The sequence below is a fragment of the Trichechus manatus genome, unplaced genomic scaffold, assembly GCF_000243295.1.
Source record: "Trichechus manatus latirostris isolate Lorelei unplaced genomic scaffold, TriManLat1.0 scaffold00162, whole genome shotgun sequence".
NCBI lineage: Eukaryota > Metazoa > Chordata > Mammalia > Sirenia > Trichechidae > Trichechus > Trichechus manatus.
The window spans coordinates 6,189,406-6,217,189 of NW_004444098.1; the positions used below are offsets into that span (position 1 = coordinate 6,189,406).

The 27,784-nt window shown below is 43.0% G+C and overlaps 1 protein-coding gene across 1 annotated transcript in view; it reads right to left on the reverse strand.

Moving 5' to 3' along the window:
• Positions 1 to 27,784, reverse strand: part of WWC3 (WWC family member 3) — a 128,624-nt gene that overhangs the window by 44,283 nt on the left and 56,557 nt on the right. The window contains exons 4-8 of the mRNA XM_023740717.1: positions 26,374 to 26,450; positions 24,396 to 24,475; positions 10,664 to 10,793; positions 7,105 to 7,254; positions 2,037 to 2,110 (exon numbers count right to left, since the gene is read on the reverse strand). Of these exons, the coding sequence (XP_023596485.1) occupies positions 2,037 to 2,110; positions 7,105 to 7,254; positions 10,664 to 10,793; positions 24,396 to 24,475; positions 26,374 to 26,450 (511 nt within the window). The remainder of the gene's footprint in view (positions 1 to 2,036; positions 2,111 to 7,104; positions 7,255 to 10,663; positions 10,794 to 24,395; positions 24,476 to 26,373; positions 26,451 to 27,784) is intronic.

Consider the following 27,784-nt stretch of genomic DNA (forward strand, 5'->3'; position numbering starts at 1 on the left):
GGGGGGCGGGTAAAGTCTCTCTCTCCTCACATTTAGAACCACCGTGCTGGTGGGAAAAGGACAGGTACTGAAGCGAACTGAGCCAGGACAGCTTTAGAATGCATCTCTGCTTTTTAAATGGTGCCACTGCAGCCCAGAAAGGTGTTTCTGAGACGCCCTTGCTGTCCCAAAGGTTGCAGTGCTGGGATATGCCCCTCCTCTGTGCCAGCCGCAGCTGCAGCGTGCTTCCTAAGAAGGTTCCGCCAATCTAGAAATAAGATACTAATGAAGGGCAGTGGTTGCCCCTGAATACTTCTCTACAATACTCTACCCTTTTCACAAATATATCCTTTGAACACCATCTCTAGGAAACAAAGAACTCACTTGCTGTGTTTGGGAAATGTCACAACAAAATATGAAACAATTATGTTCCAGTGGAGCAATGATCCATTTTCTGGGTTTTAATACAGCACAGCAAATTCCAGCACCCACACGGCGCAGTTGCAGTAGAAAGACGCAAGAATGAGCAGAGGACTGCTCAGACGAGACAATAGTGGCTCACAAACACCAGCAAGCTCGAGGGAGGAATGCGTGATAAGTGAAGAATGTGACCACAGAGATAGCCAGCCCGGCTGAAGAAACTGTGCAGCATTCCATGGGGACATTTAACGCCCAGCCCGAGGACATCATAACAAGCAAGGAGGAATGACTATAAAACACCCCCTGCACACAGAAGGCCTGTCGTAATTAGTTTGCCCCGCAGCAGGGAGTCATATGATCTGCTTTTGTTGCTATTCTTACATTTTCTAAAAAGCCAGCAAAGTGGATTTCCAGACACTCGTGAACAATTCCCTATACTGAGCAGGCCCAACCATTTAGTGTTCCAGAAAAGATCTACTGCCCTCACCCTGCCTGGCCTTCTGCTCTCCCCCAGTCCCAAGATAATATTTCATTTGGGACTAAAGAAACGTTAAACAAAAGATATGCTTCCTAGTTTTCAGAAGGATATATTTTAAAATAACTTGGTTTTAAGACTCCAGAAGGTGCAAAAGAGAGAAAGTCTCTAAAGAAAGAGGACATAAAAGCCAGGGAAGACTCAGGATATTGAAAACGAGGCCTTAGGCCCAGGAGGATGGACCCTGGTTGGCGCAAATGGTTAAGCGCTCAATTATTAGTCAAAAGGTTGGTAGTTCGAACCTACCCAGAGATGCCTCAGCAGACAGCCCTGGCAATCTGCTTCTGAAAGGTCACAGCCTTGAAAATCCCATGGAGCACAGTTCTACTCTGTACACACGGGATCGCCAGAAGTCAGAATCGACTCTGCAACTTACAACAACAACAACAACAACAAACAGGCCCAGGAGGAGAAACATGATCCGCTAAAAATCTTGGCTGTGTAAGGAACACACCACCTCCCAGTTTTGCTCATGACCTATGGGTGAGACAAGAAGAAGGGAAGGAAGGAAGGAGAAATAAGAATTCGTAAATGCAGCCAAGTCTCGATTTACAGAAGGCAGATTATGTCGAATACAGCTCAGTATAAATGACTGCATTTAAACGCTTTCTACCCAAATGAAATAGAACAGGTTCTGCTATCACCTGTTGATGCAATACTTATGAAAATGTCTTTTAAACCAAGATATGTGGCTTTTTCCATTAACCTATGGAGTTAGGAGCCACATATGTAAAAGAAAAAATGGTTTAACTAAAGCTGGTCTGAGGGACTGATGCTCAGTCTACTGGAAGGAGGGAGGGAGGGAGAGAAGGTGTGCTGAACTAGCTGGGAGGATAAGGAAAGCCAAGAACATCTATTCTTAATGAGTTAAGTCTTTATAACCATTTGCAATATCGAGAACGTCACATTTTAAATGCACTTGAAATTTTATCATATGTATCAAGAAGCAAAATATAATAAATGAAGATCCATTATTTTGTATCATATCAGACACTGCTCTCTGATAAAATTGTGGACAATCACGCCTTAGAATTCTGCTAAACCTCTTTCCATGGGAAAAAGGAAGTAAGCAGAAGGCAAGATTTGAGAAAGAGCTTCTTACCTCTTTCTGGCTTCTTCATACTGCCAGTTAAGTCGGACTCGGTCTACAAGTCTTGTTTTATCATCAAAGACAAACTTTCAGGAACAAAAGAGAAAAAAAAAGAAGGAAAACATAAATTAAAAACATATTTTTAATAGGACATGATGAATCTTGAAAATATGATGCTGAGTGAGATAGGTCAGACATACAAGGACAAATATTGTATGACCTCACTTACACAAAATTTTTAGAATAGGTAAGAGTCTAGAGACTAAAGTTTATTCATAGTTACCAGGGTCGGGTGGAAGGGAGGAGGAATGAGGAGTTACTGCTTCAGAGCTACTGAGTTTCTGTTTGGGATGATGGAAAACTTTTAGAAATGGATAGTGGTGATGGTTTAACAACATGGTGAATGTAATTATTATTACTGAGCTGTACACTTAAAAATGGTTAAAACGGCAAACGCTTTGATATATATATCCATAATAAATTAAAAAAATTTTTTTTCAAAACAGAAAATTCATCTCAACTATCAGCAACAAATGGAGAACCTTCTTTTCTTTCCATTTCAATTTGTAAAAGGTCTAAAAGGAAACCCACCAAATAATACTCTGCAGAGACCTCTAGCTGGTGGGGGTTGGAGTAGGGATGGAATACTTCTGCTTTCCCCAGAGTGGTGAATTTTTTTTTTTTTTTTATAGTGGAAGTATATTCCTCCATTGTGTAATTGCAGGCAACAACAACAAATGAAGATTTAAAAGAAATAGGGATACAACGTGGATGAACCTCGAAAACACTATGCTGAGTCGAAGAAGCCAGACCTAAAAGGCCACATGGTTTATTACTCATCTGTATGAAACAGGAGCCCTGGTGGCACAGTGGTTAAGAGCTACAGCTGTAAACCAAAAGGTCAGCAGTTTAAATCCACCAGTTGCTCCTTGGTAATAATATGGGGCAGTTCTACTCTGTTCTATAGGGTAGCTATGAGTCGCAATCGGCTCAACTGCAATGGGTTTGGTTTTGGTTTAGGGCTGGGGTTGTTGGGAATGGGGAGTGATTGCTTAATGGGTCTGTGGTGTCCTTTGGGGGTGATGAGAATGTTCTGGAACTAGATAGAGGTAGTGGTTTCAAAACACTGAATTGTACACTGTGAACTGGTTAATGGTTACTTTTATGTTATATGGATTTCACCTCAATAAAAACATAACAGAAAATAGAGAATCACTAAGTAAAAGTTGATACAAAAGCAAAACATTTAATCCCATTCTGGACACATTGTCTCCAGTTCCTCAATACATCTAGCACAATGAGGTTCCACTCAGAAGTCACAAGATCTGAAGAAGACAGACTGGCTTTGTCAAGTGTGGGCTACAGGATTCCTTCCAATGTCACACGGTGTATTCCAGAATGAAAGGTAAAAGGGAAGAGAGCATGGTATGGAAATGCCTGGGACTGGGGAGGATCATTCAGGAGTTGAATTAAAAACGTGGTGCTTACAACACAACCAGTAGTTGTACTTAAATATTTTTCATACCAATAATATGGAAGTGAACTAAACCCTATACAAAACCAAAAGGACCCGTTTGCAGGGCGACTACAGCTCAACCTGGATGCGTCTTCCTTCATTCCTGGGAATAGCCTACAATTGTATTTTCAATCAACTGGCTCTATCGGTGGATCTGACCTTACCAGACCATATATTAGAACCACTTTTTCTTTTAATTTTTTATTGTGGTAAATATATACAGAACATTTGCCATTCCAACACTCTTCACATGAATAATTCAGTGACACTAATTACATTCATCATGTTGTACAACCATCACCATTATCCATTTCCAAATTTTTCCACCACTCTTACCTAAAGCTCAGTGTCTCCTGAACAATGAGTCCTCCTCCCCAACCTCCTCCATCTAACCCATGGTAATCGCCAATAAACTTTGGTCCCTATACACTTGCCTATTCTAGATATTTCATGTAAGTGGGATCATACAATATTTGCCCTTTTGTGTCTGACTTACTTCACTCAGCATCATGCTTTCGAGGTTCTTCCATGTTGTGGCATGTATCAGAGCTTTATTGCTCCATATGGCTGAGTAACAGTCCACTGTATGGATAGACCACATTTGTTTATCTATCCACCTGTTGATGGGCATTTAGGCTGTTTCAACAACCTCATATCAAGAAGTATCTGAAAATCTTTGAATTGATTAGTGATGAATTTAATGACAGGAGCTTTGCTATATGCCAGTGAGGAATTTCTTTATACCTTTATTGCCCTGAACGGCGAGATCAAGAAGTGGCTTTTGAAGGACTGAACATTCCCCACTGAGATGAGCCACAGTCCTATACATTTACACAGTTTCAGCTGACATCCTCCTCCACAATCTCCTTGGCAGAAACATATTTAGGCTGCTGCATCACCTTCTGGAAACTATCTGCGGTGGGGATGAGCTACTTGTCACCTCATCCCTCTCTTTACTAGAGACCCCTCAATCAACTTCATCAAGCCCAATACACTTCTAAGCATAGACGTCTAAGCTTTGTTTTTACACTCTTCTTTGAGAATAAAATGGATGTCTTGGTCAAAAAAGAAGAAACCTACAGCCAGAACCATCCAATAGGCTCTTGCCTCACACGCCGACATCATGTACCCTCAACTGCTAAATTCCAAGGTTTGCCTGTATTGCTTACAAATCTGTGGTTGCAAATCCCTGGTCTCAAAAAGTATGTCTGATATACACGAACACCTATTCACTAAACTCACTCAAAGCATTAACCAAGTGTGACAGGCAAACCAGACCTGGTATTGTACAATCCACTCGAGAGTGGGCTGGGCCTACTGACTTGACTTTAACCAAGGGAATACAGCAAAGGTGATGGGAAGTCATTGCCATGAGTAGGTTACAAAAGACTGGGACTCCCATCTTGCTACCAGACTATTGTCTTCTCAGCTTGCAAGCTTTGATGTAGCAAGCTGCCATGCTGGAGACGTCCACATGGCAAGGAACTGAGGCCCTCAGTCTAACAACCTGTGAGGAACTGAATCCTGACCACAATCATGTGAGTTTGGGAGTGGATCCTTCCTCAGTCAAGCCTTTGGATGAGACCTCAGCCCTGGCACCTTCACTGTAGCCTCGTGAGAGACCCTGAAGCAGGGGAGCTAGCTCAGACTCCTGACCCGTAACAATGTGAGATAACAAAGGTGTATTATATTAAGCTACTAGATTTTGAAGATAATTCGTTATGCAGTAATAGCTAACTAATACGCTAAGTTGTAGCCTTTGCTACATTTTTCTACAATAACAAAATGGAGTAGAAAATACAGGGTTTAGAGGTTGGAGAAGTAGATTCAAATCCAGATCTGCCTTTCCCTAGCTATCTGATATTAGGTAACCTGACACCTTGGTTTCTTAATCTCTAAAACAGGGACAGGAAAAACTATTTAAATTTTGTTAGCAGCCAGAAAGCTGCCAACCCAGTACCAGCCCCAGTACACTGCAGGGGCTTGTAAGCAATGCTAATGTACTGCTAGCATTATTACAGCATCATAAGCAGCCACTGCCCACCGGACATTTTTAGAACGTCCTACCTAAATCCTTAGAGAGCCTTCCAGCTTACCTGTTTCTCAAAAACTAGTTAAGAGTATCTCAATCCTATTCTAATCTTACGATAAGTCCCCCAAAAAACCCTAGATGCCATCAAGTCCATTCCGACTCATGGTGATCCCATGTGTTACAGAGTAGAACTGCTCCATAGGGTTTTCTTGGTTGTAATCTTTATAGAAGCAGATCACCAGACCTTTCTTCTGTGGTGCCACTGGGTGGTGGGTTCCAACTGCCAACCTTTAGGTTAGTAGTTGAGCACAAATTGTTTGCGCTACCCAGGGACCTTAATCTTATGATAAGCAATGAATTACTCAAGGAATTCAGTGAGTCTTGTACTTCTTTGCTTCCCTTGCTCTGAAATCTTTAGGCAAAAGACTGGGTATTTCTGACTGAGAGATTCTTCTCTGGGTGTTACAGATGGTGACCATATTCTTTAAACCAAAGAAGACACATGGTCACAAGTGTACTTTTGAGAACAATGAGGGGAAAACTGAAATTGGGACTGTTCCAGAAAATTCAAGACATAAAGAGTCATTATTTATTATATTATACACCCCAAAGAGGCACTATCTGCCAAAACTTTAAGATATGAGCTAATTATTTAAAACCCTGAATTTTCCATCTTTTTTTCTGTCTTTTGCATTCCACTGATACCTCATCTTTACTTAATAAGCTCAAAAAGAAAAGCAGTCCAAACTGCTTTTCCATGTGGTAGCAAATTAACATGAAAGTCCTCTCACCGACATTACAATAGCAGTGTCTTTAAATATTCACCACCCTACTTCAAACAGTGATTGCCAACCTTGTTTTTTTGGCTAACTCAAGGCTTCACGAATTAACAAAAGGGACATTATAATATTCTTCCAAGTCTCACACAAAATTAATTTTAATTCAATTTCCTGACATTCTGTTAGAGGAATAAGAAACCGCATTCAAGAATAATCCAAGGATGGCTCAGCTACAAAAAGCCTTTAGGAATCACTGGTTGAAGCCAGCCAACTCTGCACGGGCTGGACCACTTGTTTTTGTAAATAAAGTTTTATTGGCACACAGCCACAGCCATTCATTTACGTATCATCTGTGGCTGCTTTTGCACTACTGAGTAGTAGCGACAGAGGCCACATGGCCCACAAAGCCAAAAATATTTACTATCTGGCCCTTTATAGAAACAGTTTGTTGACCTGTACTCAAAAGAGTCATATGTCTGTCAAGAAACCATTTAAACTCAAGTATCAAAAAGATTTTGCCATTTGTAAGAATCCAAATCACAAGGTTAGAGGCACTAAGCAATTCAATTGCCTCCCACGTCATTGAGCCTTCTTAGCTGATGTGAGACAGTTTATTTTCTCTTCAAACGGAACTGCACAAAAGCCAAAATAATGCTAACATGAAAATGGAAAATTAAACAAAATGAATGATGGCAACACAAAAGCCACCCTCTTCTCTCGGCACCCGCGTCTCTTCTCCTCGGGTAAATATACCTCTCCGATGATGTCGGTCTGAGACCCAGCATCACAGAACTGTTGAGGTAAACAGGAATCGCCAAGCGTGCCCGGATTGGGAGGGAAATCTTGTAGAGAGTCGGTAAGAGAGCAGCTATTCTTGAAGCCATCGGTAAGCTTAGCCAGGCTCTGGAATAGAATGAGACAAGTGATTTGAACAGAGATGTTGGTGCTGATCTTCCCCTCAGAAGCGGCCTTTCTGCTTTGCTTCTAGGTGTGCTACTTGATTATGAGAGAATTGTCCCACTCTGGCCCCCATTCTCATCAGATTCAAAAGAAATGTTTTGTTTTGTTTTTTTTACCACTTGCACCTTTAAGAAGATTCTTAGTCATTTAAATCAGATAGTGACTGAGTCATCCCGGCAACATGGGACTCTATATATAGAGAACAACTGTGGGACCATTTTCACTACTTTTTAAACCTTCATATTTCCTAAAGAAAAACATGAGCAATTCAATACGAAACTTTCTATCAGTGAATAAGTCTGAAAAAGATTAATGCTTGCTCAAGATCTCAATAGATAAACCACACAGAAGATGAAAACATCTCTCAGATGATGTTTACATAGTTTTATAACCTGATTTTTTAGTCACAATTCTACATGGTCAAAAGTAATCTCATATGAGTGTTCAACCAGTTGCCGTGGAGTCAATTCCAACTCATGGTGACCCCATGTGTGTCAGGGTAGAACTATGCTCCATGGGGTTTTCAGTGGCTGATTTTTCAGAAGTAGATCAGCAGGCCTTTCTTCCAAGGTGCCCCTGGGTAGACTTGAACCACCAACCGTTTGGTTAGCAGCCAAGCGCGTCAACCATCTGTACTACCCAAGGACTCCCATAAGATGTCAGTTTGTGAAAAATTAAAGTATGTATTCTGGCACTGGAACACTTTGGTGTAGAAGTTAAACAGAAATCAGGTTTTCTACCATTTCTTCAGACTTTTGAATATAGTCCTTATCAGTAGACATTACTGCAAACACAAGAATCAGAGCAGCCAGGCGCAGGATGACCCGTGTAGCTGGCTCTAGACTACATGGCTGTAGTCTTCTTATCATGGGTCAATAGTGTCGAGTTAGGATAAGAAAGACAAAAGGAATTATTTAATTTTAATGGAAGAGGACTTTGCCTGTGCCTCTCCCTGGAGCTTCTCGGACTTAGAGACTTCAAAGAAGATGCTGGGGCATGAAGCTTCTTCCAGAAATTCTATCTCCTGCATCCCTGGTGGGAACCCAAGCAAGGCAACAGGGTGGCTTACCCCAGCCCTGTACATTGTGGCCTTAGAGAGGCCAGGGCAAGGCACCCTTCTTGACTGCCTAGGATGACACCTCTGTGTCCCCACCAGGAAAGACCCTGGTCCACATCAGAGCTTGGGCTTGCCTTATATGGAGAGTAGATGTCCAACTGCTGCCTTCACAGAGGCCTCAGAAATGGCAGCTCTTCTGTTGTCACCATTGCTCCAAGAACACCTAATAATTCATCATTGACTTATCATGACCTGGAGAGGCTATTCGTACGTACAGATTTCTGGCTTCCGTCTTCCAAGGTTCTAATTCAGTAGGCCTGGAGTAGAGCTTTGTAATCTACATTTTTAACAAGCACCAAGGGACCTGAAGCAAGTAGCCCACTGCCTTCGCTTCAGGAACCACCACCAGACCCAGTCATTATTTGTGCACCTATCTCATTTGGCCTCTGAGTCTGAGCAGGCATGTTGTACATTCTACAGAATCTAGACGCAGGCCTTCCAGGCACCAGGGATTCACTTTGTGCGGAGAGGCAAAAAGAAAACCCATCACCAAAACACCCGAATGCATTCCAACATCAAGCAGAAAGACCAGCATGTGCTCACTTGCAAAATTGCAAAAGCTCAATATTCCCAGCTATGTAATTTAAAACATCCACAAGGTGGAACACCAGGCAGCCACATCAAAGGAATGAAGCGGCTCCTTGTGTACACATATGGGAAAAGGAAGGGGACAGTATGGTCACATGAGTGAGCAAGTGTAGAACAGTGTGCAGAGTCCCAAGCTGTGTGGGAGGGCAGCTGAACGCACACTCCTATTTCTGTGTCTGCACAAACATGGGAAGTGTACTTGTCATGGATTGAATTGTGTCCCCCCAAAATATCTGTTAACTTGGCTAGGTCATGATTCCCAGTGTTGTATGACTGTGTACCATTTTGTCATCTGATGTGATTTCCCTATGTGTTGTAAATCCTATCGCTATGATGTAATAAGATGGATTAGCGGCAGTTATACTGAAGAGGTTTACAAGATTAGATAGTGACTTAATCCAATCTCTTTTGAGATATAAAAGACAGAAATGAGTAGAGACACATGGGAACGTCATACCACCAAGGAAGAAAGCAGTGCCAGGAGCAGAGTGCGTCCTTTGGACCTGAGGTTCCTGCGCAGAGAAGCTCCCAGACCAAAGGAAGACTGATGCATCCCAAGGACCTTCCCCGAGAGCTAACGGAGAAAGCCTTCCCCTGGAGCTGACGCCCTGAATTTGAACTTGTAGCCTACTGGGCTGTGACAGAATAAACTTCTCTTTGTTAAAGTCATCCACTCGTGGTATTTGTTAGAGCAGCACTAGATGACCAAGACAGTACTCAATCAATCAATCAAAGTAGTTAGAACCGGGTGATAGCAAGACTTCTTATCACACACTTTTTCCATTATTTTGATGGTTGAACAATGTGAATGTATTATCTATTGCTGTGGGTTGAATTGTGTCTCCCAAAAAGATATGCTTAGGTTCTAACCTCCAGCAACTGTAAATATGACCTTATTTAGAAATAGGGCCCTTGCAGAAGTAATCAAGATGTGGCCATACTGGATTAGGGTAGGCCCTCAATCCAGTGACGGGTGCCCTTGTAAGAAGAATAAATTGAGACAAGAGACACAAGGAGGCGGCCATGTGAAAACGGAGGCAGAGAAAGGAGTGATATGCCTACAAGCCAGAGAACGCCAGGATTGCCAGCAACCACCAGAAGCTAGAAAAGCAAGGAAGGATTCTTCCTTAGAGCCTTTGGCAAGAGCATGGCCCTGCTGACACCTTGACTTTGGACTTCTGGCCCCTAGAAATGTGAGAGACTATATTCCCATTGTTCTAAGCCATCTGGTTTGCGATTCTTTGTTATGGCAACCCTAGGAAGCTAATACACCTATTTAAAAACATATTTTACATATATATATGTTGGGTTGCTGTTTGTTGTTGTTGTGTGCGTCGAGTTGACTCTAACTCATAGCAACCCCATGTGACAGAATAGAACTGTCCTATAGGGTTTTCTTGGCTGTAATTTTTATAGGAGCAGATTGCCAGGTCCTTCTCCTGTGGAGCCACCGTGTGGGTTCAAACTGCCGAACTTTCAGTTAGCAGTCAAGCTCTTAACCGTTTGCACCATTCAGGGCTCTTTCACGTATATACAGAGATAATAAAAACATATGAAAATAACATATATATAAAATATAAAAGAAAGCTAGACAAGCCAGACGACTAAACAGTGGCTCTGAGGAGCGGCCGCATCCTCGCCTCTCACCTGCATCAGGTCCCGCCTCTCCTTCTCGCCTGTACAAATGGCTTTCTTGATGGTCCGGAGCTCATTCATGATGGCCTGTGCCTCATCCAGCTTATAGTTGGTGTGAGCACTTGACATCTTACGGTCAATCCTGGTTAAGAGAGAAAAACAAGAGTCATTCCACATGAGATCCTAACATTCCATAAAACAAGCCAAAAAAGCTTCACAGAAAGGTAAGGAGACCATTAAAAACAATGTTTTGACAAAGAGAAATAAAGATCCCCATAAAACTTTCCTTCCTTGTGGTAAATGCAAAGAAATGAGACTCTGCTGGGTGGACGACTTCCTTTGCTCATGAGACTCTTTTGCAGGTGAGAATACTCCATGTGGGACGCCCATGTTCTCTACTAATGATAAACCAACGAGGTAATTGGCTTGAGTAATTTCCCAAGACTATAAACTCCCTGGGAGCAGGACTGCGTCTTATTTATCCCCAGGATCTAGGTTAGTGGTCAAAAATGTATACTAAATAAACATACAAATGAGACCTATGTGCAAGAAGAATATATGGGAAACAGCAGAAAGTAATGAACTTTCAATAATGCTGTCTTTAGCAAAAGTTGGAAAATTCTATGTCTTCTCTATGCATCTCTTATTTCATTCTGGTTCTAATTTATTACTCTCTCTCTTACCCACCTCAAATTTTTCCTTCCATTCAAATATCTATCTATCCATGCATCTATCCATCCTTCCTTCCCTATCCCCATCCATCCATCAATCTAGCTATCCATTCATCCACCTATCCATCAATCATTCGTCCTTCCTTCCTTACTTTCATTCATCCATGCATCCATCAACGCATCTCTCCAAACATCTATCCGTCCAAATATCCTTCCATCCATCCATCCGTCCATCCATCCATGCATGAATGTATTTATCCTTCTAAATATCCATCCACCCATCCTTCCTTCCTTCCATCCATTCAAATACCCAACCATCCATTCAAACGTCTGTCCTTCCGTCCACCCAAACATCCATGCATCTATTAAATACTTGTGCGTGCCAGGCCTGGTTCTGGGTGGTAGGGGCAGAACACTGTATAAAACAAGACTTGGCTCTGGTCCCAAAGAGCAGACAGTCTTCTGTAGCCTATCCTCTTTCAAATCACATCTAAATCTTGAGTGCTGGTAGCCCTCAGGGCTAAAGAAGTTGGAACACTTTGCTCTAGAAATGGAACAAACTCCACTTATGGAAAGTAATTAGCTTATGTTCCCAGATTCTAGATCCACCGTTACATAGGTTCTGGTTCTAAATGTTTTCCCCATGTTATCCTGAAAACCTGGATCCTTCACTACCAGCCCAAAGTCCTCTACTTTCCGCTCACAAAAACATCCCGGCATACCAGCAGCATTCACCACATTCCAGCACTACCGTTCACTAGCCACGGGACCTTGGGCAGGACACTCCACCTCTTTACACCTGTTTCCTTATGTGTAAACGGAGGTACTAAATATACTTCTCTTCTAGGGTGGGTAAGAGACTTAATGAGGAAATGCAAGGGAAGGGCTCACTGGGCAGGATGCCAGGCGTGTAATGCTTGTGGTGGTTGTTATTATCAGGGTAATGCCGAATCTACTCACTCACGGTAGGAAAAGTCAATGATTTACCAACTCCCATCCTTTACTATCATTAACAAATTCCCTGCGGCATATATCACAACTCACAACAAAACTCGGCACGAGAGGTATTTGAACAATCGGCACCCTTGAAACAGAAGGGCAAATAAAACAAGCAGCAGGAACCCATTCACTCCTTGGGAATAAGGGCACTAGAGTCAGACAGCATGGCTGTTGCTCATCAGGTAGAAATAAAATATTTATGGAAAGTGTCCTGAGCACTTTCATGCAGACAGTGGATATGAGCGCACCATCGGACCCCAAACATCAAGTGGTAACACCCCTAAATCCCAGTACCACCTGCTCTCCTGAGCATGCCCAGAATGGCTCAAGTGTACAGAGTCATAAGTTTCTAAGACACACATTTCCTTGATTGTTCCTACAAAGCAGAATTCTTACAAATTTTTATCAAAAAGTACGTGTATTAACTTGGAAAAGGAGAGTGAGAATGGCTGCACAACTTGAAGAATGTAATCAATGTCACTGAATTGTACACGTAAGAACTGTTGAATTGGTGTATGTTCTGCTGTGTCTATTCTCAACAACAAAAATAAATAATTTTTTTAAGTACATGTATTTTTAAGCATAAGAGTGTTTGATGCAGAAAGTTAAGAGAGAAAGAAGAAAAGTCTGGGATGTGGACACCTTTTTTTCCTTTCTCTCTGCTCTCATGAAAGCCCAGCGTTGGCACCTTCACGAAACCGTTCATCTGAAAACGCAGGGTGGTAAGCTTTAACACTTCGTATCGCCTGGAGGGACATCATGGGATTTCACCATCACATATAAAATGCTCTTAGCATAGCGATGGCACTTGGTGGCTATTAGAAAGTGGTAGTGGTAGCCACAGCAAGGACAGGGACAGTGGCAGAGTAGGAATATTAATCCTTTATACATTTTCAAAACTCTTTTATATTGTCCCTCAAAACCAGCCCTACTTCCACCAATGACTGGCTTTATCACTCACTGCTGTGGCCTTACACAGGCCTACAAGTCAACTGCGATACCCACGAGAGGTGTATCTTTTACTTTCTGACCCACAATGTTACGCAGGGCGTGCTATATAGCCAACGGGTATAATGGAAAGGGAATGGACCCAGAAGTCGGGTCTTAGCTCTGATGAAAACTAACTGTGTGACCTGGAGAAGTCTCAACACCCAGGAGTCTTGGTGATTTCATGAAGGTACCAGGCTTAGGATGGGGTTCCCAAACCCAGCTGACCACCAGAACCATCTGTGAAGTTAAAAAAAATACAGTGCCCCGGGTCCCCTTACAGATAGAACTGGGAGATTTGTTAATTCATCAACCAGGTCCTAGAACCACTAGGCTGGAGCCTATTTTCACACTAATTATTAGCTGATGGATGCCATATAACTGTTATAATTAAACTGACAGGGCGGTGGTGGCTCAGTGGTAGAATTTCTGCCTTCCTTGTGGGAGACCCGGGTTCAATTCCCAGCCAATGCACCTTATGTGCAGCCACCACCCGTCTGTCAGTGGAGGCTTGCATGTTGCTAGGATGCTGAATAGGTTTTAGTGGAGCTTCCAGACTAAGACGGACTAGGAAGAAAGGCCTAGCGACCTACTTCTGAAAATCAGCCAGTGAAAACGCTATGGATCACAACGGTCCAATTCCATTGCACATGGGGTCATCACGAGACAGGGGCCGACTTGATGGCAGCTAACAACACCAACTAAACTCACATGTTCTATACACATTTCTAAATATCCTGTGACTCGACAGTAGAAAGACTTGTAATAGAGAACCATTTCTGCACTAAATTGTTCACGGACAAAGTAACACCAGAAACAGAGATGAAACTTCTCCACTCCATCTCCAGTTGGGGAGTGTAGGCTGGGAGAGAGGCCCTTGTAGAGTGCTGTTCATCTTACAGGGATACCAGAAACGCCAAGACACGTGATGGCAGAATACACAAAGCACAAGGAAAGCCCATATGTTTTTCCATTTTAGATGCTCTATGCAGAACGGAGAATGAAGAGTCTCTGGCGCAAGGCAGAAATACAAGGCCATACATCTCACAGCACTAAATCTGCCAACAAAGCGGCCCAACGTTTCTCACATGGAAAATCTAGACTCATTTACGTAACAACGTCTCCTTGTATTCATCTTCTGATAAAGGGCTTTCCAATACGTGTATTTTTAATTTCATGAATCACAACACACCGAGTACGATGAAGTCTGTCGAAAAGGGTTATTATCCCATTTCCAGACAGGAAGTCGGAAGCCAGGAAAATCAGATTGCTCTCTAGCACCTCTGCTAACCGGATCTACCTGCTTCTCTGAAATCAGAGGTACAGCAAATAAATCATCACACTGCATTAATACCCACATAGAGCAACGAAGCTCTACCACATTAAATTTTTTTTTCAAGTGCCTGAAAATAAATGCTAATCGAATATCCATATAGGTTATAGACACACACCTATTGTTAAGGCTGCAGTATGAGACTCTAACCATGTCAGCTTGGTTTTATACTTAAACGTTATGATTTACTTACAGCTTTTAGGAGCTATAAATCCTGACGGTGTGGCCATCAGGAAATCTTGGAAGGGACCCAGCAGCCTCTCAAGGCACTGTGTCATAGGATGGGAATGGCTGCCACACAAAGGAAAACAAGGCCTGATTTCCGACAGGAGCGGGCTCAGCAGTCCCTGGAATTGAGTCCATCAGCAGACACTGCAGAGCAGGCGTGAGAATGGAAACTCGACCACGAGGCAAGGGGCCTGGCTACTGCTCATAGCTCTGCTGCATGTGGCTCTGAGACCTTGAAGAAGAGTTAAGTCTCATTTGAAAAAATAAGAAGACTGGACTTGAGCGGTTGTTTTCCTCCTGTTGGCAGTGTGTCCCGGAGTGGGGAGGCAGGAGTAGCTAAGGAGGCTCAGAAACCCTCACCCCTACTTCAACAAGTAGCTCCCCTTTGCTCAGTCTTATGTATTCCAGTTCCATATAAGTTGTTGTTTATAGGGAGCAACAGTGAAAAAGATTCCACTGTTAAAAAAGTAGCAAATGGATGTTTATAGCAGCATTGTTTATAATAGCCAAAGGGTAGAAACAAGGCAAATGTCAATCAACTGATGAATGGATAAACACACTGTGGTCTATCCATACAATGGAATGCTATTCAGCCATAAAAAAGAATGAAAAACTGATTCATGTTACAGCATGCTTGAACCTTGAAAACATTATGCTGAGTGAAAGTAGTCAATAACAAAAGGCCACAGAAGAAATGTCTAGAATAAGGGAATCTATAGAGACACGAAGTAGATTAGTGGTTGCCTGGTGGCCCAGTGGTTAAGAACTATGGCTGTTAACCAAAAGGTCGGCAGTTCGAATCCACCAGCCGCTCCTTGGAAACCCTATGGGGCAGTTCTACTCTGTCCTATTGGGTCACTAGGAGTTGGAATTGACTGGAGGGCAGTGGGTTTGGTTTTAGTTTAGGGCACTGGGGGATGAGCGACTGGGGGGAGTGATAGTTAAAGGGTGTGGCGCTTCTTTTTTAAGTGATGGAAATGTTCTAAAATTGACTGTGGTGATGGTTGCATGTATCTGGGAATACGTACAGACCACTGAATTGTACACTTGATATGGGTGAATTGCGTGGTAAGTGAATTATATCTCAATAAATCTGTTTTATTTTTTAAGTGTAAAAGTCATGATATAACATGATCTCAAAGCTCTAGGTATCTCTGACATACCATCAGGAACTATTATATAAAAATAGCTAAATTTATCAAGTACCTACCAGGTGACTGGGTCTTGCTACGTGTTTTACGTTTGTCATTTCATTTAATCCTCTCAGCCACCTTAGAGATAAATATAATTATCTTAGGCTTTATAACGAATAAATGGAGGCTCAGAGAGACTAACTAAGGAGCCCAAGATCACAAGCTCATACCTGGCATGGCTGGGATCCAATCTCACCTCTCCCAACTCGAAAACTTGGATCTGACCACAGTCTGCGCAGCGCTTCTTCCTACTACGTATGTACACTGCTGAGTGTGCTGTCCATCACACCCCTGCAGAAGCTAGGCAAGCTTGGTCCATATGTTTTCACATGTGCAAGGTACGTTTCATACAACTCAAACCACTTCCAGCATTCTAGGCAAACACCACCCTGACCGCCGTTTTACCTTATAAGTTGTCTATGGTGTGGTGTCTACGCACCTTGAGGCGCACTGGCTGGTAAGAAGGCTACGAGGCTGATCTACAGAGACCTCCTGAGAGCCTCATAGCCCAGGGGTCCTGAGGAGAGGGCGGGAAACAAAAGGGCAAAAGAGGGATGAATAGGGGGAGCCCAGGGCAATTTTAGGGCAGTGGAACTCTTCTGCATGATACTATAATGGTGAACACATATGACCTTATGCATTTGTCAAAACGTACAGGACTCTACAGCACAAAGAGTGAACCTTAATGTCAACTATGGACTCTAGTTAATAATAATGTATCAATACTGGTTCATCAACTCTAACAAATGTACCTCAGGAACGCAAGGTGTTAATAACAGAAGAAACGGTATGCAGTGGGGAGAGGGGATATATGGGAACTCTACTTTCTGTACAATTTTTCTATAAACCTAAAACTACTCTAAAAAATAAAATCTATTTAAAAAATAGTAATAATCTATTAGGTCTGGTGGCGATAGATGTTTTAAGGAAAACGGAGTAGGGGACAGAGTATGATAAAGAGGGCTTTTTTAGATAGGGTGGTTAAGCAAGAATCTTGGCAAAATGTCATTTGACCAGAGACCTACGGGAAGGGAGGGAACAGGCATGCAGGAATTTGGGGGAAAGAATGTTCCGGGCACAGGAAACTACAAGTACCCATGCGAAAGGCAGGAAGGTGCCGGGTATGCTAGCCAGCCAGCAGGGAGGCCAGTGGGGTTGGCGTGGGTGAATGAGGGGGAAACCAGTGGGAAATGAGGTTGGGACTGGGAGTCCAGTCAGCCAGAGTCTGGATTTTTTTCTAAGTGAGAGAGACAGTCATAGGCGGGTCACAGCAGAGGATATATTTTCAAAGCATCCCTGTGGCTACCACATGAGAACAGTGGTCGTGGTGAAAGCTGTGCGAAAGAATCAGGTTGCAGGTGCATAGACATCACAACATGGACAACTTATGAGGTAAAAAGGTGGTCAGGGTGGTGTTTGCCTAGAATGTCTTTCACCATTGTGTCAGTGCTCAAGGATGTTATAGGCACATGGCGGAGAAGGGCTTCAGTGTTAGGTAAGCATGGGAAACTCAGGCTTCAGCAATGTCAAAGGAGCTTCCTGACTGCAGGACAACTCAGAATCTAACGCCAGGTACATTCTAGATCATGAGGTGAGAATTGGAGAGGAAAGTCTCCTCACACCCAATTGGTGTGGCTCGTGGATCACCTATTTGCATGCATCATTGTTCAGATTTTTCCTCCTTTGCCTCTGGCTACTAGTAACAAGTTACATTAAAATAATTTTATAAAACAAGCTTCCAAAACTTTGGGTCAGGAGGGTCCAGTAGATCTTCCACTGGCAAAGAATAGTCCAATTCTGCTGAAGACTTTCCTTACTCACTGTGTTGCTCCTTGTTGTGTTTTCAAAAACAGTTTTGGCAAGTATTTCATAAAGCGTATATATACCCTGAGGACTTCTATAAAGGGAAGCAAGAGAAATGCAAATCAGAACTACCCTAAGATACTGTTTCTCCCCTATCAGATTGTCGAAAATTCAAAAGCTTGACAACGCATTCTGTTGGCAAAGCTGGGGAAATGGAAACACTCATCTCTTGGTGGTGGGAATGAAAAATGGTTCAACCCTTGTGACAGTGAATTTTATCTGTCAGCTTGGCTGGGCTGTGGTGCCCAGCTGTTTGGTCAAACACTAGTCTAGATGTTGCTGTGAAGGTATTTTGTAGATGTGGTTAACATCTATACAACTAGTTGACTTTAAGTAAAGTAGATTACCCCTGACAATGTAGATGGGCCTCCTCCAATCAGTTGAAGGCCTTAAGAGTAAAAGCTGAGGCTTCCCAAAGGAGAAGGATTCTAGCTCAAGATGATACCAGAGAAATCCTACCTGAGTTTGTAGCTTGTTGCCTGTCTTATAAATTTTAGACTTGCCAGCCCCTACAATCACATGAGCCAGTTCCTAAAATCAATATCTATCTATCTATCTATCTGGAGCCCTGGTGGTGCACTAGTTAAGCGTTAAGGCTGCTAACCAACAGGGTGGCACTTCGAATCCACTAGCTGCTCCTCAGAAACCCTATGTGGCAGTGCTACTCTGTCCTACAGGGTCACTGTGAGTTGCAATCTACTCAATGGCAGCGGGTTTGGTTTTTTTTTGTCTGTCTGTCTATCTCTCTTCTCTCTTCTGTTTCTCTGGAGAACTCTGAGAATGCCCCTACAGAGGGGAATTTGACACTATCTAACAATACCACAAATACATTTGCCCTTTAATCTGGCAATCCTACTTTCAGTAACTTATCCTGAAGACACACACACAAAACCTTAGATGAACCACTAATGGGAAAAGTTATAAATGGATGCAGAAGGCTGACAGTGCTGGAAGTCCCTGAGAAGATTCTCATCACAAAAGAAATAACCAAACAGTAATGGCCTCCTGATGGAAGTAACACTCCCACCTGTAAAATATTCTTGCCAAGAAAAAAAAAATCAAGCTTGAATCAGATCAAGCCTCTGGAACTAATTGCTCCAGTTTGTCTACATAACAGGAGACAGGGGAACACGTTAAATGGCACCATGCAGATGCAAGCAGCAAAATCCACTATGAGGGAAATGCTACCAAACCCAAAAACCAAACCCGCTGCCGTCAAGTCGATTCCAACTCATAGTAATCCTGTAGGACAGAGCAGAATTTCCCCCATAGGGTTTCCAAGGCTGTAATCTTCATGGAAGCAGACTGCCACCTCTTTCTTCCATGGAGCAGCTGGTGGGTTCAGACTGCTGACCTTTTGTTTAGCAGCTAAGTGCTTAACCACTGTGCCACCAGGGCTCCTGGAAAATTCTACAGAACAACGAATTAGTCTCTTCAACAAATTGACTTTGTTGAAAGAAGAATGGAAAAGTATATATTGAAAAACATATCAAGCAAATGCAACGTGCACATTTGCATTTGAATCTTGATTCAAACAAATCTGGAAAATGTGAAAATTCCCTGGGGAGATGAGGATAGCAAGGAATTACTGTTATATGTGCTGGAGTCCCTAGGTGGTGCAAACCATTAACACGCTTGGCTGCTCACCAAAAGGCTGGTGTTTCAAGTTCACCCAGAGGCACCTTGAAAGAAAGGTCTGGTGATTTACTTCTGAAAAATCAGCCACTGAAAACCCTGTGGAGCACAGTTCTGACACACATGGGGTCACCATGAGTCAGAATTGACTGGCTGGTTGGTTGGTTTAAGTGTGCTAAGGGTATTATAGTTATGTTCTTAAAAAGAGTCCATAATTTTAGGGGCTATATTTCTGAATTACGTATGACTCTGGGATTTGCTTCAAAATAAGGCAGTAGGAACATGGACTATGGGGGGTGGGTAAGAGACAAAACAAGACGGGCCACATGTTGTTAATCGTTGAAGCTAGGTGAGGGGTCTGTGAGGCTTTCATTATACCATTCTCTCTACTTTTGTATAAGTCTGGACACTTTCCATCATTAAAAGTTTAGCTAGAGAGTGAAATAACTCAGACACAAAAGGGCAAATGTTGTATGATCCCACTTATACGAAAGATCTAGAATAGGCAAATGCATAGAGATCGAAGCAGATTCGTGGCTACCGGGGCCTGGGGGCTGGGGAAATAGGGAGTTATTGCTGAAAGGACACTGAGTTTCTATTTGGGTGATGATGGAAAACTTTTGGAAACAGACAGTGGTGATGGTTGCACAACATGGTGAATGTAATTAATGTCACTGAACTGTTATACATTGAAAAATGGTTAAAATGGAAAAATATTAATAAAAAATTTAAAAAGGTTTAAGTGGCAAGTTTTCATTATACATGTTTTATGATAAAAATTTTTTAAGTTTAGCTACACACACGTGTGTGCACGCATATTCTATCATAACCCAGAGTATGTGTCCATGACCAGCTCCCCTCTATAAAAATTCATAACATATACAGATTTAAAAAAAAATACAAAAGGTTCTTTTTTCCTCACTTGGACCTAAGCAGAATGAGGGATCCCTTGCTAGCCAGGAAAGCTCACCAAGATAAACAAGTTGAGTTTAAAATGTTATAAGCAGCCAAACTCCTGGTGAGGTGCTCTGGGAAAAAATACACTGGATATTCTGGGAAGCAAGAACAGCAGAAAAATTTCTGGAGGAAAATCTGGTCCTTTGCCTTAAGTTGATGTTCATAACAAAATCAGAGAAGTCCACTGATGTCCAAGAGCTCATCTGTTATCTGTGTTTCTAGTCAGGATTTTATGGTAGGGCTGGGGGGGTGGGGATCACATTTTCAATGCTTAAAAGCTGTTTTTAAAATTTCTCAATAAATAATCTAAATTTGCATTATTAGATCCAAACATAAAAGTCCAATCTTCGATACCAGAAAAATAATTTTAGCCTCGCAGCCCGGGTAACTCAAAGGAAGGCTAATAGATTATTCTTCACTTATAAAGTATTTTAAGAGCAGCGTGTCAGTGCATTCTGTCCTTCCTGTGAGGCTGCATAACAGAATAAAGCAACCACGCACAGGGAAAAAGTAACGTTTGATGGAGAGAAAATGCAACTTTCAATGGAACCAAGGCAACATGTAGATTAACCAATGGCTCTGGTGTCTGCTCAGTCTGGGAAACCTCCGTGCCCCGTAGGGTTCGCACTGCTGGGTGTGGGTCCCTCAGGACCAAGGCCAGGTCCAGAACTTACCCTATGCCCTTCTCAGGGGAGACTGTCCCATGAGCTCTGGCAGGCAAAAGGATACTCCCCTTGGAAAGGGCCAAATTCACAGTCCCTGCTCCCAAACGTGGGATCTTGCTAATGAAAGTAGCAAGAGAAGAGCAAGAGTACTAGCCCCTTGCTTTGCCAGGAGCACAACCCACACTCCGCTCTGGCTGCCAGTGTAAACTTCACACTCGCCCAGCACTGGCTTCTGCTTCCCGCTCCATTACCCTGGAGCAGGGCGGCTGCCCTTCCCATCCTTGACATTATTGCAACTAAAAGAGATGAATGCCTTTCTAGCCATTCCATGGGGAAGGAGGCTTTCTGAGTCATCTGAGCACTCTGCAGTTTCTTTTCTAGATCAGTCAGTCTGAAGCTGACATGGCAATACCACCTTTGTCTTCAAATGAGGACAATGGAGAGGGTCAGAATGATGGCCCCTAAGCAAAGGAGCAGCCACTGAGCCCATGAGTTCATGACAAAAGCCATCTCTAGAAGGGGAAAGCACCGGGCTTGGCTTCCCTCTGCAGCGCAGGGTCCTGCGTAGCCTCAGACTGTTCCTATACCACCCTAAACCCTGATCCTCTTCCTCACAGCTTCTGTGAGCAAGGAGTAAACTAACTGCAACCTCCAGCACATGGGATGCCTGGCACTAAAATTATGCATGATCTACAGGTGAGGCAGTGGCGATTCAGTGGTAGAATTCTCACCTTTCATGAGGGCAACCCGGGTTCAAGTCCCGGCACGCTCAGCCACCATCCATCTTTCAGTGGAGGTTTGTGCATTGCTATGATGCTGAACGGGTTTCAGCGGAGCTTCCAGACTAAGATGGACTAGGAAGAAACGCCTGGCGACCTACTTCTGAAAATCAGCCAATGAAAACCCTATGGATCACAACGGTCTGATCTGCAACTGATCATGGGGATGGCACAGGACCGGGCAGCATTTCATTCTGTTGTGCACGGGGTCGCCACGAGTTGGGGGCCGACCTGATAGCAGCCAAGAACAACAAGATGATCTACAGACACTGTGGAATCCTGACTCTCCCTCTGAATGAGAGAACGCTACGGTGGGGCCAAATGAAATCAGTAAACAAACCTCAAGCTCAACTAGTCAGTACTAGTCACTTCTGATGACTGTCAAATTAAACTGATTTGCTTCTGCTTATTTCTTATCCTCCCAGTTAGCAGAGGGGACCCAGGATGACACTGCCACCGCTTACATGGAAACATCCTGGCAGGCACCTCAGTGTCTGGAGGCTGCTCTCCTGTAAGGGGGAGAGTTACAGAACCGAGATGATGCTCGTCGAACACTCACATTCATTCATTCCCTGCCTAGAAAGCACAACACTGCCATTACATTTGACACACTGTTACTGAGTCTGTCCACAGGATACAGAGGAGCAGAATTCTGCCCCGTTTCTCCATAACAGCGACAATACTGACTCCCACCACTTACTCCGTGCCAGGCACTGGTGCCGCCCTCTGGACAACTTAGTACAATTATCACCATTTACAGGAGTCCTGGTGGTGCAGTGGTTAAGCGCTCAGCTGCTAACTGAAAGGTCGGCAATGCAGTTTGAATCTACCAGCGGCTCCGCAGGAGAAAGATGTGGCAGTCTGTTTCCGTAAAGATCACAGCCTTGGAAACACTATGGGGCAGTTCTACTCTGTCCTATAGAATCACTAAGAGTCAGAATCGAATCGACATCAACGAGTTTGGTTTTTTTTGTTTTTTTTTATCAGCATTTACAGATGAGAAAGCAGGCCCAAAAAGTGTGAAGCACTGCCCAAGTTCAGGAAGTGGAGCGAGGCTCTGAACTGAGACAGGATGACTCTCAATCAACAGGCACGCCACACCCTTTCTTAAGAAAATTCATTCTTTCAGATCAGCAATATCACCGTTTATAAAATAACGACTTGTTCATTCCATTTGCTGATGTATATAGCTCACGAATTGTAAGAAATTCGCCCCTAACTCTTAGTAGGGATAAAGTCCTAATTGTAAATATGTAAACCAGACGAAGAGCTATAGACCAGCACTGTCCAACAGAACCTTCTGTGATGATGGAAATGTTCTACTATCTGCGCTGCCCACTGCAGCAGCCACTAGCCCAGTGGTTCTAAACCCGATTCGACGGTGCCCTCTGCGGACATTTGGCCATTTCTGCAAACATTTTGGGTTGTCACATGCTGGAGGGTGAGGGGAGGTTGCTACCGGCATCTAGTGGGTGGAGGCCAGGGATGTCACTAAATATCCTACAATACACAGGACAGCCCCCTACAGCAGAGTCATCCAGCCCAAAATGTCAATAGTGCTGAGGTTGAGAAACCTTGCATTCACCACATGTGGCTACTGACTACTTGAGGTACAGCTAGTTAGACTTGGGAACTGAATTTTAAATTTTAATTGAAATGAATTTAAATTTTTATTAGAAAATTAAAGTTTAAGAAAATAAAAAAAAAAACCAATAAATTTAAATAGTCACGTGTGTGTTAACAGTGCAGCTATAGAGAATATGCAAAAATATAAGAGGGTTTCATTTCCCAAGTATTTTGATTTAAAAGAACTAAGTATCTTCAAGGAAAAGAGAGATCCTAAGCTGGAGCCCTCGCATGGTCGAACTCACACAGTTTTATCTGGTAAAGCAAATTAGAGTTGGGACCGAAAGGATCTCAACCTATTCTCAAACTTTATATGGGTAAGAAGTTTGGCTCGCTGGCGGGGAATGCGAGTGCCTACTGGGCCACTTTTGGTAAGCAGAACTGGCGCTGCAGGATGAACCGAATGCCGGGTTAAGGTGTCCGGTGCTGACGCTCACAGGGCACACCACTGGCCAGTCTCACCCGCAGCGCCGGGAGGTGGAGCATAAGCGTCCGTGTTAGGACCCGAAAGATGGTGAACTATGCCTGGACAGGGCAAAGCCAGAGGAAACTCTGGAGGAGGTCTGTAGCAGTCCTGATGTGCAAATTGGTCGTCCAACCTGGGTATAGGGGCAAAAGACTAATCAAACCATCTAGCAGCTGCTTCCTCTGAAGTTTCCCTCAAGATAGCTGGAAATGATAAGCATATATATAAAAGTATAAAAGCAAAATGGCCGTGAAGCTTTAGGACCATGTCCAAGCACCAAACAGGCCAGCACAAGATGAAATCACAGGAAAACTCTGCCTTCTGTGGACACAAGCAACTCACTCTTGCAGGGTCTCCACTCCCTTTTCCTTGTACTGCAGTTCTTGCTTCATCTGGGTCAGTTCTCGTTTTAATCTGGAAAGCTAAAAACAAATTACATTTTTTTTTCCAGAAACAAGCTGTGAAAAATTATTTCTAGTTTTTAACATTGTCATTTAACTTTCTGATTCACTTGCAATTCCGTGGGTCCTGTATTTGCTCCACAAACTTCCATTCCCATGTGCCTAAAATAGCCAAGCTAGAAGAAACGCCTTGCTTATGTACAAAAATCCCGGATCACCGATAGGTTCCTACCCAAGTAGAGAACTGGCAACTATTGTCTTTCTCAAGGTATTGATTTGCACATTACATTTAGCAAACTTTGTAATACTTTTTTCATTTTTACTTCTACAACTACTCATAAGAGACCACATATTAAACATTGTTTCTAAAGTGTGGTCTCTGAACACCTGTAACTCAGTCACCTACGGTGTTTATTTAAACCGATTCTGGAACCCATTCAGGACTACTTTAACTCAGAGGGGTGGGCCTGAGAGCTCACACTTTTGACAAGCTCCCCAGGTGTTCTTCCTAGGTGCACTAAAATTTGAGAAACAGCGCATTAAAAGAGGGACCCTGGTTTAGGGTACAAGATACTAGGATAAGAGACAGCTTCATTTCCAGGTTGTCTCCTGTGCAAACTGTCCCCTTTCCAAGACACCTTGGGATTGACCAAGGTGACACACAAAGAATTCAAACCCTTCTAGTCAAAAGCCTTTGCGGGACGATCCCTCAAGGAATACGTTAACCATGGGAGAAATGGCAGATGCTACAGCTGCCGAAGATCAAGGTTGATGTTCTGGTAATACAGGAGTGCAGCCCTCTCTTAGGGCCGTGGTCTTGCAGGACAAACTAGTCAGTTAGCATAATATTTTTCTTAAAATTTATGTTCTATCTCCCAGTATGGTAAGTAGTGCCTGGGGTCTAAAAAGCTTATAAGAGGCCATGTAAGATACAACTATTGGTCTTTATTCATGTGGCACAAAAGAGGAAGAAGGAAACCCAAGATTCAGAGTAGGAACTGGACTATAAGACTAATTGTCTACATGAACCACTGCCTCCTCCACCTTGAGACCAGAAGAATTAGATAGCACCTGGCTACCTCTACTGAATGTTCTGATCAGGAACACGATAGATGAATACTGATAAAAAGGGTGAAAAATGTGGACCAGAACTTCAAATTCTTAAAGAATCCAGACTTACTGGACCTATCGAGGAGGCTGGAGGAGTCCCCGAGACTATGGCCCTGAGTTGCTCCTCAAACCTTGAATTGAAACCATCCCCCGAAGTCACCATTAAACTAAGTAACAGTTTAGCCCAAAGAGTAGAGATTGTCACCCTTCAGTATTGCATTAAAAAATACACATACATACATACATACATATATATACATACATACACATACATATATATATACACACACACACATATATATACATAAGACCAATGGGTCAACAGCTATTTTAAAGCATAAATGAGAAGGTTAGGGGTCAGGGAGATTAAGTAAATGGAAGCAAAACAACAAGAACAGAAATAACGAGAATGTTGACACAATGTGAAGAATGTAACCAATGTCACTGATCATTATGTCTAAAAACTGTGGAATGGGAGCCGGTTTTGCTGGGTATATTTTCACCAAAAAGGAAAAAGAAAAGAATGCAGCCTTCTGAGATTGGGCCCTGATGCCACCAAGTCTCCCCAAATAGGGGTGAGTCTAGGCCCTCTAAACACTCTGAGGAATACAATATTTTTTGTTATATGAACTAAGGTTTTAAAATGAAACATTTTCCCTCCTATTGGAAAAAAAGTGGAGACTAAAACAAAATGTAATAATAATCTACTTAATCTAAAACACACTAACCACCACTAAACGAACCATGATAGGTGACGTTACATAAAATACATACGGCACTTCTCATTGTGAAAACCCTCGTTTACTCACCCTATCCCGGCGACTTGCGATTTCTGCTTTAATTTGGTGTGGGTCATACTTTGTATTTGTTGAGTATCCAGAGAAGGCTAAACAGAAGGGAAACATTTGATATTATAAGGGATTCTTTAAGATAAAGAAATGCATACAGACAGGAATTTCAGAGTCACCATATTAAAATATTAATTCTAAGTCTCAGACTTACCAGCTAGCACTGGTTCCTAAAGAATTAACATTTCACAACCTCAGATTTTCTTGATGGCTGATTTTTGCATAATAAAATATATGACTAAAGGTAAATCAAAACTCTGTTTATTTCTACTGTACAACTGTTGTGTGCCATTGAATCGATTCTGATTCATAGCAACCCGACATGACGGAGCAGAACTGCCCCATACGGTTTCCAACGCTGCAATCTTTATGGAAGCAGATTACCAGACCTTTCTCCCACAGAACCGCTGGGTGGGTTTGAACTGCTGACCTTTCGGTTAGCAGCCAAGTGCTTACTTATTGCGCCACCAGGGCTCCTTACTGCATAACTACTAGGTTTAAAAATTACATATACACAAGAACTTTGGACATGTTATCAGGAGGGACCAGTCCCTGGAGAAGGACATCATGCTTGGTAAAGTAGAGGGTCAGCGAAAAAGAGGAAGAGCCTCCACGAGATGGACTGACACAGTGGCTGCCACAATGGGCTCAAGCATAGCAATGATTGTGAGGATGGCACAGGACCAGGCACTGTTTCATTCTGTTGTACACAGGGTCGCTATGAGTCGGAACTGACTCGACGGCACCTAACAACAACAACAAAGTCTCCACATGAACCATTTTTGAAATAAGAAAGAAAATTAAAATTTTATAAAATGAAAAAGACAACTTGACAGCAATATGTCCACCTTGGCAGGTTTGAGAACAAACTGTTCCCCTCAGGTTGTTTTTTCCATGCAAATTGAACTGCAGCATGTAAACTGGTTCTAATGGTTTGTTTCTGATGGATGTCTAGCTAAAGCACATCCCAGCGTAGCGACCAGGACTGAAATCCTTTTGACAGACACAGCATCATTATTATAAATAGCTACGACCTAGGGGCGAAACAAACACACGGAGCTGTTCACACGCTTCTGTCCGCCCAGAAGAGCTGCGATCCTTTTCCGGTGTTACAGCAGCTGGGTCAGCTAGCGGCTGTTCCAATTTCTACCACGTCTTCCGTCTCTCTGCCTTGCTTTTTCTTGACGTCGCTGTCTCCTTCCCCTTCAGCAGGGCAGCAGCTTGGCATGAGTTCTCTGTCTTAGCTGGGCGAGGGCTCCTTCTTCATCGGGGATCACACCATACTGGGGTGATCTGCCTCCTGGGTACTTTCATCATTAAATCCCACCTGCTCAAAAGGCCCATCTGCAGCACCAGCCTCTTTTCTTTTACT